The sequence below is a fragment of the Dermacentor albipictus genome, unplaced genomic scaffold (assembly GCF_038994185.2).
Source record: "Dermacentor albipictus isolate Rhodes 1998 colony unplaced genomic scaffold, USDA_Dalb.pri_finalv2 scaffold_11, whole genome shotgun sequence".
In the NCBI taxonomy this organism is placed as follows: Eukaryota; Metazoa; Arthropoda; class Arachnida; order Ixodida; family Ixodidae; genus Dermacentor; species Dermacentor albipictus.
Genome location: NW_027225565.1, coordinates 16,205,288 through 16,219,238, shown reverse-complemented (window position 1 = coordinate 16,219,238; position 13,951 = coordinate 16,205,288). Strand labels below are relative to the sequence as shown.

The 13,951-nt window shown below is 40.6% G+C and overlaps 1 protein-coding gene across 2 annotated transcripts in view; it reads left to right on the top strand.

The window, feature by feature from the left end:
• Nucleotides 1-13,951, top strand: part of LOC135896800 (uncharacterized) — a 183,139-nt gene that overhangs the window by 143,854 nt on the left and 25,334 nt on the right. For both annotated transcript variants that reach the window (XM_065425289.2, XM_065425290.1), the window contains 4 exons: nt 2,773-2,815; nt 4,846-4,963; nt 8,901-8,946; nt 11,856-11,986. In XM_065425289.2, coding sequence (XP_065281361.1) covers nt 2,773-2,815; nt 4,846-4,963; nt 8,901-8,946; nt 11,856-11,986 — 338 coding nt within the window. The remainder of the gene's footprint in view (nt 1-2,772; nt 2,816-4,845; nt 4,964-8,900; nt 8,947-11,855; nt 11,987-13,951) is intronic.

Below are 13,951 nucleotides of genomic sequence, written 5' to 3'. Positions count from 1 at the left end.
ACAACCTATTCATCTTTATTTCTGGCGATGGAGAGTACATTTCTAAAAAAGAGCACAATGAAATCTTAGTTTCAGCTGGAACTTATTTATCTAGTAATATATTAGTAAGCACCCCGATGGCATGAGGGAGTGCTTAAAGAGCCACTCGACAAGTATTGGCATTGCAATTAGGTAAACGGAGTGAGCATACAATGCGCCCACAATTGCGTCTGCAGAGTGTTAAACTTCTACACCGTGCCAAAATGGCTGAAATTCCAAATGAAAGCATCTGCGTCCCTGCTCTTCAAAAGCCTTGCTTCCTGCTGGAGAATAAAGGTCACAGGCATAAGCAAATCTCCGTCATATGCACCGCATGCAACGTCGCGGATTGTGGCACGTGATTTCGATAAATTATTCTATAAAGAACGACCAAACTTCCACCGGTAGACTGTGTCGCACATAAAAATAAGAAGAGAAGAAAAAAGGAAGTGGAGCTTCTGATCTACACGAGGCACATACCCTGGGCCCCAATCAAGCAGAGGACAAGGAAGGAGTGTCTTTTGCGGATGCCGGTTAAAGCAAAAGGACAAAGTGTGTTCGCTTGCAGTAAAGCTTAGCTCATGACAACATGACGAAGCGGTATTTCCATTTGTCTTATCTCCTCTAATCATGAACTAATTAGAAAAAAATTCTAGCATTGTAACTCTTTCCGGATGTTGCTGCACATTTTCAACGTATATAACAAAAATTCTCAATGGTGCTTTGTAAGGGGCTCTTCAATGCTGCACAATATCAGGACACATTTATGGCATGGGATATTCATTCTGTGATGTCAGCATTATACAGTTGTCACTATTTCTTAAGTCAGTCTATTTTCTTCTGCATTTGGCTTTCCGATTTGCCACGTTACCACACTGCACGTAATTCATTGTGCTCACAGCTAAAGTGGATTCTTGATTATTCACTCGTATAATGCAAATTTGAGCTAGATAAACGAAATTTTTGAGCTGCAATGTTTCCCATACATTTTACAAACACTGAATTCAAACGAGCCTTTTCGCTTACGTTGAAGTCTTCCGCTTAAGTTCTGAGGAAAGAGAACTTCGACTGAAACAGTTAACGAGGGCAAATTTATGGTGGGCATGTTTCTATAGCAGAAACATGGCCACATTTGATATTCAAGCCGCTGCTTATTCACTGGTGCGACCAATTCTGTAGTGCCTTTGTAGCATCGGCATGCCTTCCAACGCTTCTAAATTTTCCGTAACGCTTAGGAATTAGAGCTCGTTCTACGATCTTACAAATGTTGCACCAAGTACAGGGAAAACAGCTATAAAATTGTTTTAAGATGGGGCAAGGCAAAATGACAAACTCTGCGCGCAGAAAATGAATAATTGTGACAGTACCTGCACAATTCTCTTGTGGCAGCACAAGAAGCGTTATATGCCAGTAGGGTATTTGCTTTCAACAAGGTTATGTTGACAAGTTTCTGAAGTAGAACAAATTTGCAAGACCAATGTCACTGAAAAAGTTACCATGATCGAGAAACTATGTATTGCTTTCAATGCTATTCAATTGCTACTGATTGAGTTCTTTGTCTAAAAAAATATAAAGAATTGTAAATCAAATATGTATGTATTTCAGAAAATATGCGTGCTGAGGAGAAGCTGTTTAAAAATATGTACTATACTCCTTTTCTTTGTCATATGCGCAAGATTTATCCTAACTATAATGTGTGCGTTTGTGTGTGCATGTGTATGTGCATGTTTCTGCACGCATGTATGTGCGAGTTGTGCTGAGTATTGTGTTTAACATTCGGTAATTCAAATATTTGAACGTTTAGACAAGTATCTCTGGTCTCTAGATGTTCAAATTTGCCGCAGTCAACTGTGCCAGTGCTGCGGTGATATGTGAACAATACGGATAATTGGTTCACAGTCAATTGGGTGGGCAGTCATTAGCACTTGCTTTCTGTCATGAAGGTTGGCAATTGTTGATTGTATTACACATTTCCTGCATTTTAACTATGCCCAGTATTATTGCATTCTTCATTTCTGTCTGATAAATGTATATTTGTTTACAGGTGCTGAGAAAATAAAAAGGACATGCGCGGAAGTGTTCGATGTTGCTTGCACGTCATTAGCTCTTGCAAGTGCATCAGAATGATGGAGCATGAAATAGTTGTAACTAATGCTTCTTGGTGTGTTCATACATTTACAGGCAAAAGCATGCAGCATTCGTGAGTTGTAATTGAAGCAGCAATAGATTTTCGTTGTGCTAAATAGATATGCCAAAAGCTCTCTGGTCATTGTTAGCACTGAGTGCTAGCACGTGCAGGATTCATTGCAAGTGACAGCAGGTTCGAAAGACCGGCGCTGGTTTGTTTTCTGTAGCACTTCTAGATTTTCCCGACTGCCTTTTTATAGCACTACTGCAAGGTTGCATCCATTCGCGTCAAATGTAGTGAAAGCATAAAAACAAGAAGGCAAACAATTCACAGGGCAACAGGGTGGACAAGGATATGGTAAAGGACAGGTCGATTGTCCTGCTGCCTGTATGCTGTCCCTGTCTGTTTTCATTGTCTGTATACTTATCATTTCTTTCTACACTTTTATCTGCACTCTAATTAGTCTACATTTGAAACATAAGGCGTGGTTGGAGCTGCCTGACTATTATATTGTAGAGTGGTCACTGAAATAAACTTTGAGATTCTGGAAGGTTTTGCTTAGTATTGATTTGGTTTATATCGATGAATCTGAACACTAAATGAATATAATTTTTCTTCTTATTCAGGAGGTCCTAAACCGTCCTTACAGAGAGAATTGGGACAGCCTAGGTGAGTGTACAATCGACAATAAGCGGTGTTATATTTTCTGAGCATAGGTAATAAAGTGCCCTTTGTGTAGTGTGTTCAGTATAGCAGGTAGAAAAGCCCGAAAGCGCAGAGTATTCTGCTAGTTCCACTTGATTTGTTTGCTCACCTTTCCTTAAAGTCTATGATCTTTATTCACCTCAAGGGCCACCACTGGAGAGACCGGTACTGCTATCGCTATGGCATAGAAACTTACATTATGCGACATGCGCTTGGACCTTTGCTGCAGCCAACGCAGCTCGCTGTCTGGACAACTGAAGCCTTCATTGTAATATTGCAGATAATGTGTTTCATTCCCAAGGCAGCAATTCACTTTGCCCACTCTTACAGCATGGTTTACTGCTTGGTGCATTGTCAGATGTATTCGACCAAGCCTCATGCTGGACTTTAAGCGTGCTCCAATATGAAGCGGCAGTGAGATACATGGCTGATAAGGTCTCTGAAAACAAAATATTATGGTAATCGTAATAGTCGAGCAAGCAATGCACTCAGGCCTTGTAGCGTGCTAGCTTGAGATATCTATCAAAATACGCTGCGCAGAGAGGCATGTGACTTGCATGTGCACACATATTGGAAGCTCAGACCGAGATTAAAACGATTGAAAAACACATGTTATAATAGACCAGTGATAAATCATTGTCTCCCAATAAATAATTCCGGCCAAAGTTGCAAGCTCCACTCCCCATGACGAATACTGTGAACAGTAGTGTGATTGTCACATAAGTGCGTATAGCTACTTTTATGAAAGACCATGCGAACTCAATAACCAATATGAAAATGTCAGGTTTCTCCCTCGCTAAAACTTTTGGTAGCTACACATAAGACTGGGATGTAAGTGCTAGGCTGTTTTGCAGCCAAGTCAGCAAAAATACAACACCTAAAACATGCAAACACTTGGAATTAATTGTGGCTCAACCACTGGAGAAGCCAAGCACTTCGCAGCTGGTGTCACATGATGTTGCTTTCTACGTCACAGGGCGATTCTAGTAGGTGATGCCATGTTATCTCCCTGGGGCCAATGTTCAATTTTAATGCAGCATTCGCTTTACATGAACTCATCTTCGCAGATGTCTCTGTCCCCTTCTGTATTGTATAGATTATCAATCCCAAGCAAGGGAAAAAATTGTATTTTTTTCCTTTTGCTGGTGCCCCAACACCTGGAAATGAACAAATCAGCTTTCACGGTTGTTCATAGCAGCACTTTACACTATGAATGTTTACAAGGGACGATTTATGTGGTCAACATCCCTTTGTATGTTATACATAGTCATATTACTTTCCAGTTTTAACTTAAAACATCTGAGTAATCAATCAATCAAGCAATGCAGCAACTTTATTTCAGCACAACAAAGAGGCAACAATCCATCAGGCTTGGCACTGCTAGACTGTTGTTAAATACGATATTGTTAGTTTTAATGTGACAAAGCAATTCACAGGACATGTGAGACACTGCAACAAAAGTTTTTGAATAATTCTGAAGACATTGGGTCTTTTAATGTACATACAAAGCATGGTACACGAGTGTTCTTCCATTACGCCCCCATCAGAATTCAGCCGTTTAACCTGTCCGTCAGGTTAACAAGCAGTTTGCACAGAATAATACAGAGCAAAAGGTATGTCGTGAACAAATATGACACAAGAAAGCCAGCTTCAGGAGATCATACGTATAGAAACTAAACACAAGTGGGAATGAAGTATGTCAGCATGTCGAATTTAATTATTTGTGTCACACAAGAAGAGAGCCACATACATGGAGAGTGCCCTATAAGGACAATATGGCATATGAATTTTCCTGCTAATGTATATTTAGCAGTGCTATAAAACAAAAAACATCACAGAAAAATAACTGGCAAGGAGATTATACACATTGGGGGGAGGGGGGCAGATGCATTGGGGGTGCTGCAGAGAACTGACACCTTAAAAATTGTAGGTGCATGTTCTACGTGTTTTGCTACATTTATTCATGCAATAACAGGGGACTCTTCTGTTTTCAGTGCAGAACCCACCTCCACACATGTCCGTGGCCAGTACAACCCTTAAGAGCTCTTGTGGCCCCTCGGCTCTTGCAAGTACGTGTGCGGAAAGTGAAGCATCAACTTCCAACCAGCTCGGGTAAGATCAAGCGATTAGTTCTGCTCTGATAAGCACTGTTAGCAAGACCTTCTATAGGAGACTTGCACAATACTGATAACCCTGTGCGGCAGTCCCGCGACGTTGCTTTCAGCGGCCACTGTGAGAGATAGACATGATTAGAGTGTAATAGGCTGGTTGCCTGCACCACCATGTGCTTGTGTATTTCGTGCTGTTTCTCCAGCATTCTTTCACTGAAAGAAGTGCGACAGAAAAAATTCTGATTCACTCGTTGTAGTTTTATTGTATAACTGTTGACCCATTACCAATTATTTACGCTTTGAAGCCTCTATATCCCGAGAGCGCAACAAAGAATTACTGAAACTCACAACTTGACGGCAACCCATCTGACCCGGGGAAATGCATATTGAAGAAGCGTGACAGATAAACCGGCCAAAACAACTACAATTTATTGACATTTCAGATCACATACGGGAGCCTTGTTCACAATAAAACCCCTAACAAAGACACAGCGTATTTAAGTAGATTTCAGGACGTGACGCAAGCAGCGAGTATGCACCTTTGCAAATCTCCCGTCATTCCTATTCAATGTGTGCACTCTGGTCCGTATGGACAAGGATTCTAGATGGAGGCGTGACACAAGCTTCTTTTCTTTGGCCAAAACACGTGCACCTGTCCAGTTAATATTGTGGCCTTGATATTCAGCATGTTCAACAAGGGCAGTGGAGACCACGTGCTTTTTCCTGACGTCATACTCATGTTGTTTCACGCCTTTCTTGAAGCCACCTGTCTCGCCGATGCACTTGTAATCACAGTCATTGCTCTTTATGACGTAGACTACATCGGGACTACATGCAGCGGCTACTTCAGTAATATTTTATGCATCCACCACTGATGTATAACGTCATATGTATGTTTTCTTGCCTTGGAAAATAAATGGTATTCCACTATAAAATTAACAGTTTTAAATTAATCGAGGTGATGTTAATTTAAAGGGAGAATTTTTCGTAAAATTCAAGCGAACTGTTGTAGCTCAGCACTACGAGTTTATAGCAATGCTGTACTGGTTCAGCGCACAATTAATAGGTATTTTTAGCAGTATACAAATTGTAGAGTTCCCTGTTACACCTAAGCAAGCATGTTTAACTCTGTTTGTTGTTATTGTTATTGTAGTATTGCACCTAATGATGCATGGTGCTGTAGCCCTTAGCACTCAAAAAATCAATCTTCAGCGAGATCATGCACCGCCAGATGTCACGTTTGTACATATGGTGATGCTTTGGGTTTAACTATGGTCTTTCATGTGCTTTTGGAGATTTTCACCTCCTCGGTTATTTTTTGAAATGTGAGCCTTGCAAGGAGCTTTGGCAGTTCTGTACGTTCAGAAAGGATAAAACCTTCACGTGCCCACAACAGCTATTGCTGCGCTAAACATCAGAGTTGTTTTGGCTCTGATTTTTCGAACGCTGTTTTTAAGCACTTACGTGAAATCCTTGAACTTATCAGTTGAAACAGTGTGGTTATTTCTGGAAGGATCGCCTAGCTGCTACGTGCTTTATGGGATGGCAAACACTGTAGCAGTGAAATATTACAAAAAAAAAAGTACCGCTCTGCTGCTACATGATAATCGCTTTTCTTGTGGCACTGGTTTAAGAAACTTCGTTTTTATGTTTGTATTGAAATTCCTCCCTCTTAATAAAGTAGTGGATCCTTCTTGCTTCTGATAATTCATCCTCTTCAATTTGGTTGAAACTTCTCTTTGAGACACAGACACCAGTACTTCGTCTTGCTGCAACATTTCGAAACCACACAAAGGGACCTCACAAAAAGTTCTCAACGCTTCGCTTCTCCCGCTAATATATATATATATATATATATATATATATATATATATATATATATATATATATATATATATATATATATATATATATATATATATATATATATATATATATAGGTGTGCCATAACCAAATGAATGAGTGACGGGCTTCTTCGTTGTTCTAGTGATATGACTGCAGGATGTCTTGCACAGTGAATGTGAGCTGCAGTTCTCGAGAGAGTGCATGAGGGCGATTGCCTTTGGTCACTGCAGCTTTGTATTAACTTTGGACAAGTTGCGGTTCTGATTTTCGCTGATGAAATGGTGGACCTACCTTCCGTTTTTTTATCATCTGGAAAAAATATTTCAGGAAATTCGTCAGGAGGTAGCAGAAATGTCTCAAGCTGGCAATGCATTTCAGTGACACACCATCGCACTTGTACATGGCTCACTTCGTCACCGTCACTTGAACATCTGCAAAGCAGCTCTTCCGCGCTGTCTCAACCTGGACATTATTCTCACTGGCCTAAGCATGTACAGTTCTCGCTTCACACTTGAAACCGTCGTTGCGCACAATTGCTGAGTGGTTTCCTCGAAGGCTGTTTGGATGCACTCACGATGGCGATTGACAGAGGTCACGTGACCGGCTGCGACTGGCGATGAAGGAGTAACTCACGGCAACCGATGTACGCACATGCATACATGATATTCCATCACCATACAAATATGACTCATGATTGGTGCCATTCATGTCTGCCTTCACCACCATCGCGACGTAGAGTAAACGTCAGCGTATACAGATGTCCTGCTCGTGCGCCACTGATAGGTTCAGCAGCTTTGTTACTGCAGTGCACAAGAGAAAAATCGAGCAATGAACAAAGGACCCAAACAGTCATTTTTCGAACAAAGCATCTATTCACGACCACTTGCGAAAACCCACTTTACAAACAACTTGGTTTGGTGACCTCAATGAGTTTCCCATGTTAATGTGCCTCCAGTAACACCATTAATTTGAAGTGTGGTGCCGCATACATAAAGAAATACCATGTCACTACCACATGCCAGAACGCTGTCTGCAGGATGTATAGTACTTGCGAAAGTCGAAAACACATAGGTTCCGTTCGATTTGCTTTTTCGTTCAATATGCATATTTCTCAATTTATCCAGTAAAATGCAAAGCAGCTTTCATAATGAGCACTCATGAGCTACAGAGTTACCATAATTACTTACGTCACTAGCCTACAGCGATGTAGATGGCAGCAGTTGCTTGTTGATCCAAGAATCAGTTGCCAGGCAACTGTGGTTGTGGCTGGCTGACCTTACGATATAGCCAAATACTGTATGTGTTTGCAATGACACACTTCGGCCATGCTAGATGACCACATCAGTACGTAAGCTATCACGGCATGCCAAGCTTCTTGGTTCGCTTCTCTCTTTTTCGTGTGCTTTGCACTGATGGAATCGGGAATGATAGGACATTCACTAAGGAAGTTATAGTTCTTGCAGTCAAGGCGTTGCCACTGCTCTTCCTTTGCAGTATTCAGCATCACTATTTGTGGTGCGGGTGCTGGAATATGATAAGTAATTCACCTATCCCACTGTGGGGAAGCAAAGTTGCCTTTGCAGGCTCATATCTTGTGACGAACTCTCTATGTGTATGTCAGAACATGACAGCGTGCTCTGTGAGACCTGCGAGTGCTTGCAATCAATAAATTGTTTCTATGCACATCGTACACACACATGCCATCTGCCCTTTGGAAGACTGGAGCGACTTGAAGGTTGCCTTGTGTGCGCACAAAATCTACATAAAATTGCACTATACTGCCATCCATTGTTTAATCTTAGAGGTAGGTACCTAGGATGGTATTGACCAATCAGGTTTAATAAATCTCACTTTCTCTGTAGGAGACCATATTTATTTTATAATTTTAGTGATGACATTTGGAAAACAATCAGTTGGAAAGTAGACACAGCAGGATGCTATGACTGCAAAGGGCTACTCATAATCTCAGCATCACTTTGGCAAACATTTTTGAGAAGCTGAAATTTTCTCTTTCTTTATTTTTACAAATTAGGTGAGTCGTGGCTATGTGCGGTTAAGTACAGCAGCTTCCAACATATAACTTTCTTTTCAGCTATACAACGGAAACCAAGGTTGCTGCCACTATAGAGGCAAAGAAGGTAAGTGTAGTGCTTTCCTGAAAAATTTGAGCAACCAGTGGAAGGTGCCACATATGTGCGCCTTGTATGTGGCCATGTGCCATGTTCATTTGTATATTGAAGCGAACATACAATAAAGTTGTAGGCACAATAGTAATACTCTGGTAATTACGAGTTTGCTTCGCCAGGTCCGTCTGATCTTGTGTGCCTCTGTATCTATACAGTCATCATTATATTGCTCCTCAGTATCATGGCTGGCACAGTCAAACAAGTTAGTATTGTTAGTAGACTTCCGTTATTTAACTTTTAAGTTAATTGGATCCCAGCCAGCACCCATGCATATCTATGGACCAAAACTTTCTTCAAACTTTCAGCGAAGGCCAACCCTGGGATCGAAATAATTTTGATCTCAAGGTTGGCCTTCGCTGAGCAATTCAATCCTGACGAGTTAGCACGCACGCACCTCACCCCTATGGGGACCCAACAGCGACCCTTCTGTCTCGGAACTGTTAGGGGGCAATGAATGTGTTCAACACGTTATCTCCCGTCGAAAACGCTTATTCCTAGCTTGGGCTAGGAAGATTTTCAAGTAGTGAGGATAGCTCACAATGTCTCATTACGGTATCTGTGAATCGCGCCCACATGTCACCCACGCGCTGCCTGTCAGAATTTTGCAATTAACAAGGCTGTCGCGCCACGTTGCGCTCCATATACAACGCATATATCATCCAAAAATGCGTATAGAGCTGCGCTCAAAGTTCGCATATAACGCGCATTGTGAAAGAGCTGCGCTTTTTCACAATGCATGTTATATGCTAATGAAACAACCAGCTCAGACTCAGATATATCTTTAATTCGTTAACGAATAAATTAAACAGTGCGTTAGCTAAAATTGTTACTTCGTGTCCCAGTAATGACTTGATTTTTAAACCCAAACAAAACTAAAGGCATGGTTTTTCACTCCCCTCAAAGAAGAGTGCCATTTTCACCGCAGGTTTCTCTTGATTCGCACTTTATTTCTACTAGCGACTGTATCATTTCTTGGTATCTACCGTGATCAACTAAAATTTCACAAACATATTGCACAAGTTAAGAAAAGAACTTTCGGTATACGAGCCCACACAAAACTAGATCTTGTCTGTCTACTCTTGCTCTTCTTTCACTTTATTATGCATTCGTTCATTGTCATAATAATTACGGGATTGCTGCTTATGGCAACAATCGTGCTTAACATCAAATCGTGCCACTTAACATCTGTTCAGCACTTACAAAACCAAGCTCTGCGCATTATTTATAGCTTTGGTCGAGATAATAATAATAATAATATCATACGCATGGTGAATACATTGCTTCCTACTGATTTATTCACATTCAACCTAATTACTATGCTTTTCAGATTGACTAATAAATATCTCGTACACTATTTTATTTACTTGGATTCCTTGAATAATATTTACCCTACCCATATTATTCAAAAAAATAATCTTTTGCTGCCCAACGCTCTTACTAACTGCGGTGAAATGACAGCATCATTCTGCGCTATTAATGGCTTAATTCATTTCCCTACCTCATCAAGACATCATCATCTCTTACTGCATTTTAAAAAAACACTTAAATCCCATCTTTTAAATAAATAATTATGTCATGACTTCTTTATTATACTCACTCGTTTCTCTTGTTTGTTTGTTTCTTTCCTGTCTTCTTTGTAAATTATATATCTAATTATTTTCGGCCCAAACGTGTTTTTTTTTCAGAAATGTGGGTCGAACATTGCCTGCGTGGTGCAGTCTGATACAAACCAAAAAGCGCCTTCGCGGCGTTTGTATGCTTTACGGCATAACAGAACCGTCTTGCGTCAAATATGACATGAAAAAATTTGCACGGCAAAGCTGACTAAAAAAATGGCCGCCGCTGTGCAAAGCATTTTGGACCAATGCCTCCCCTCCCCCTTTTTTTTTTGCTAAAAAATTGGGTGCACGTCACATTTCTACTTTTTAAAGGAGCCTTAATGCCGTTTCTGCGCTAGTTTTGCCTATATAAAAAGTGGGCGTGCACTCTATTCGGGGGCGTGCTTGAATAGGGCAAATATTGCCATGTGAATCAAGTGTTCATAAAAGCGCGCTAAACACGAAGACGAAAGGAGCACACACGACAGGACGGCTGCATATGTGTTCTTTTCGTCTTCGTCTTTAGTCCATTTTTATGAAAACTGCCAAGGTGAACCAACTTACCCAAACCAAAGGATCGTTGATTGAAGCGTCTTTTGCCGTTCTCTTTTATTTTGGGTAATTGGAACCGCAAGATAATTAGATCAATTTTGTCCTTTCTGTCATATGTCGAAATAACGAAAGTCGACTATATGCTGTTAATAATGGTTTGAATTTACAGTTTATTGATTTCTCAGATACTAACACTCAGCATTGTATTATTGCTAAGTACTACTGGCATTATTAACAGTAATGTTAGTGCCTTAGTAATACCTTCATGTTAATGTTTATAGCCTGCCATCTGAGGTCGTGACATCCCTTTTATTCAAGCTGTCATGATGCATATTGTAAGTGCAGCTGCACATTGCATATATCTTGATGGTGTCCCTATGACTATTCACATTTTAAACAAATGACAGCTAATCAGTAGGAGCACATTCATCTCCCAGCTGCTGTGGTTGCATTCTGCTGGAGGTGCAATGCAAAAATGCCTGCTTGCTGAGTTTTTGGGTGCATGTTAAGCAACGATAGGCACTCAAAATTAACCCGGGGCCCTCTAATGTGGTGTCTCTGAAAGCCCCTAAATTGTTTTGGGATGTTATACCTTGCCTGTAAATAAATAAATAAATAAATAAATAAATAAATAAATAAATAAATCTATCCATCTCAGCTTGCCAGCCAAACAATCCCGCGTTTCTGTGACCTACATGCTCTTCTTTGTAGGAAGAAAGTGAGACCCACCCGACGACCAGCAATTTACCAGAGGCGCAGTTCGAAAAGAGCCTGGGGTCCCCAATCGCAGAAGTCCAAGACGGCGGACATGCACCGGGCATTAGAGCGAAGTTTGACATCACGCAAGTGCAGCTTTTCATTCAAATACTCATTGAGATGAGTGATTGGCCTAAAACGTGAAAAGAGCACTGATTTGAGCCTTAACAAAGAAACAAAACACAGCATTCTGTATATCAATCAATGGAGTGAATCAAATGTTTTATTTCCAACAAAACTTGTCGAGGGTCCTCCAGGTGAAAAGCTGCTACATACAGCTTGAATTTGCCTGAAGGCCCTCACATGGCAGCAGTAAGTCAACATATGAAAACACTGATCTATTAGGATATACAAATACAATGGGTCACATTTATATTAATTACAAAGATCACATTTCAAAAATAATTTTACAATAATACGCTCTAATAAGTTTTCGAGAAAAGGTGCTTATGATAACATTTTCTTTCACACATTTATTTACCAGTGAAGGCATCGTGTGTCTTAACGACTGCATGAGGTGATTTGTTCGCCTGTATGATACTGACCACCTTTCTTTCATATTCAGGTCTCGACGTAATTTTTAAAAATGTTTAAAAATTGTCGGAGCCGAAAAAAAAAGAATACAGTATACCATGTAGTCATAAAGGTTAGTTACGCGTGTTATGTTATAACTTTCAAAAAGTTGCGCAGTAGAATGGAACTAAGGTACATGCGCTACATGTCGAAGTGCTCGTTTTTGAAGTTGAAGAAGCGCATGAAGATTATTTTTCGTTGTGGTAGCCTGTACAAGCTCATAATCATTGATATGGGATTCAAACAAGGCATAACATATCTGCTACTTTATTTTTTCTGGAAAAATATGACGGCAAAGGGACAATGCACCTGCGGCAGATGACAATGATTTCATAACTAGTTCAATGTCATATGTCCAGTTGATATTTTCTGAAAGCGTAACGCCCAATACTTTTTATTTTGTTAGAAATTCTATGGGTGCGCCATCCAACAACAACTCTTGATTTAAGTAAGACTGGCTGCCTCTTGCCTTGAACAATTTGGCCTTTGATTTGGAGTTAATAATTGTTAGAGCGTTATCACGAGACCAACTCTACAAATTGCAAACGATACTGCGAGATCTCTAACAGATAAGCAAGATCATTACAAGAGACAAACCGGCTCGTGTCGTCAGCGTATAGTACAATGGATGTGTCACTATTTCAGCAATATCGTTTACATAGATATTAAACGAAATCGGGCCCAAAACGCTACCCTGGTGCACACCTGATTTAATTTCCCTATAGGAAGAGAAGCATTTTTCGATAGCAATGCACTGCGTCCGCCCACACAGATAAGATTGAAATAACTGATTTGCCACACCATGGATTCCATGTCCTTCTAGATAATAATAATATTTGGGGTTTTACGTGCCAAAACCACTTTCTGATTTTGAGGCACGCCGTAGTGGAGGACTCCGGATATTTTGACCACCTGGGGTTCTTTAACGTGCGCCTAAATCTAAGCACACGGGTGTTTTCGCATTTCGCCCCCATCGAAATGCGGCCGCCGTGGCCGGGATTCCATCCCGCGACCTCGTGCTCCGCAGCCCAACACCATAGCCACTGAGCAACCACGGCGGGTATCCTTCTAGATTACTTATTAAGATTTGATGACTTAAACGATCAAATGCCTTTCTATAATCAACAAAAATACCCAACGTTAGTTTTCCCGCATCAATATTATTAATTATTACCTCTTTTTGGCGTAACTAAGCTGTTTCGGTTGACCTGTCCGGGCGGAATGCATGTTGAGAATCAGAAATAATGTCATTCTTCGCAAAGAAATCGTTACTGCGGGCAGAAATCAGTTTTTCTAAACCCTTAGAAAAAAGCGGATAAAATGGAAATAGGCCTACAATTCCCCAGGTCATTTCGGTTCCCACCTTTGAAAAGAAAAAAAAATATGGGGTTTTACGTGCCAAGACCACTTTCTTATTATGGGGCATGCCGTAGTGGAGGATCCGGAAATTTCGACCACCTGGGGTTCTTTAACGTGCA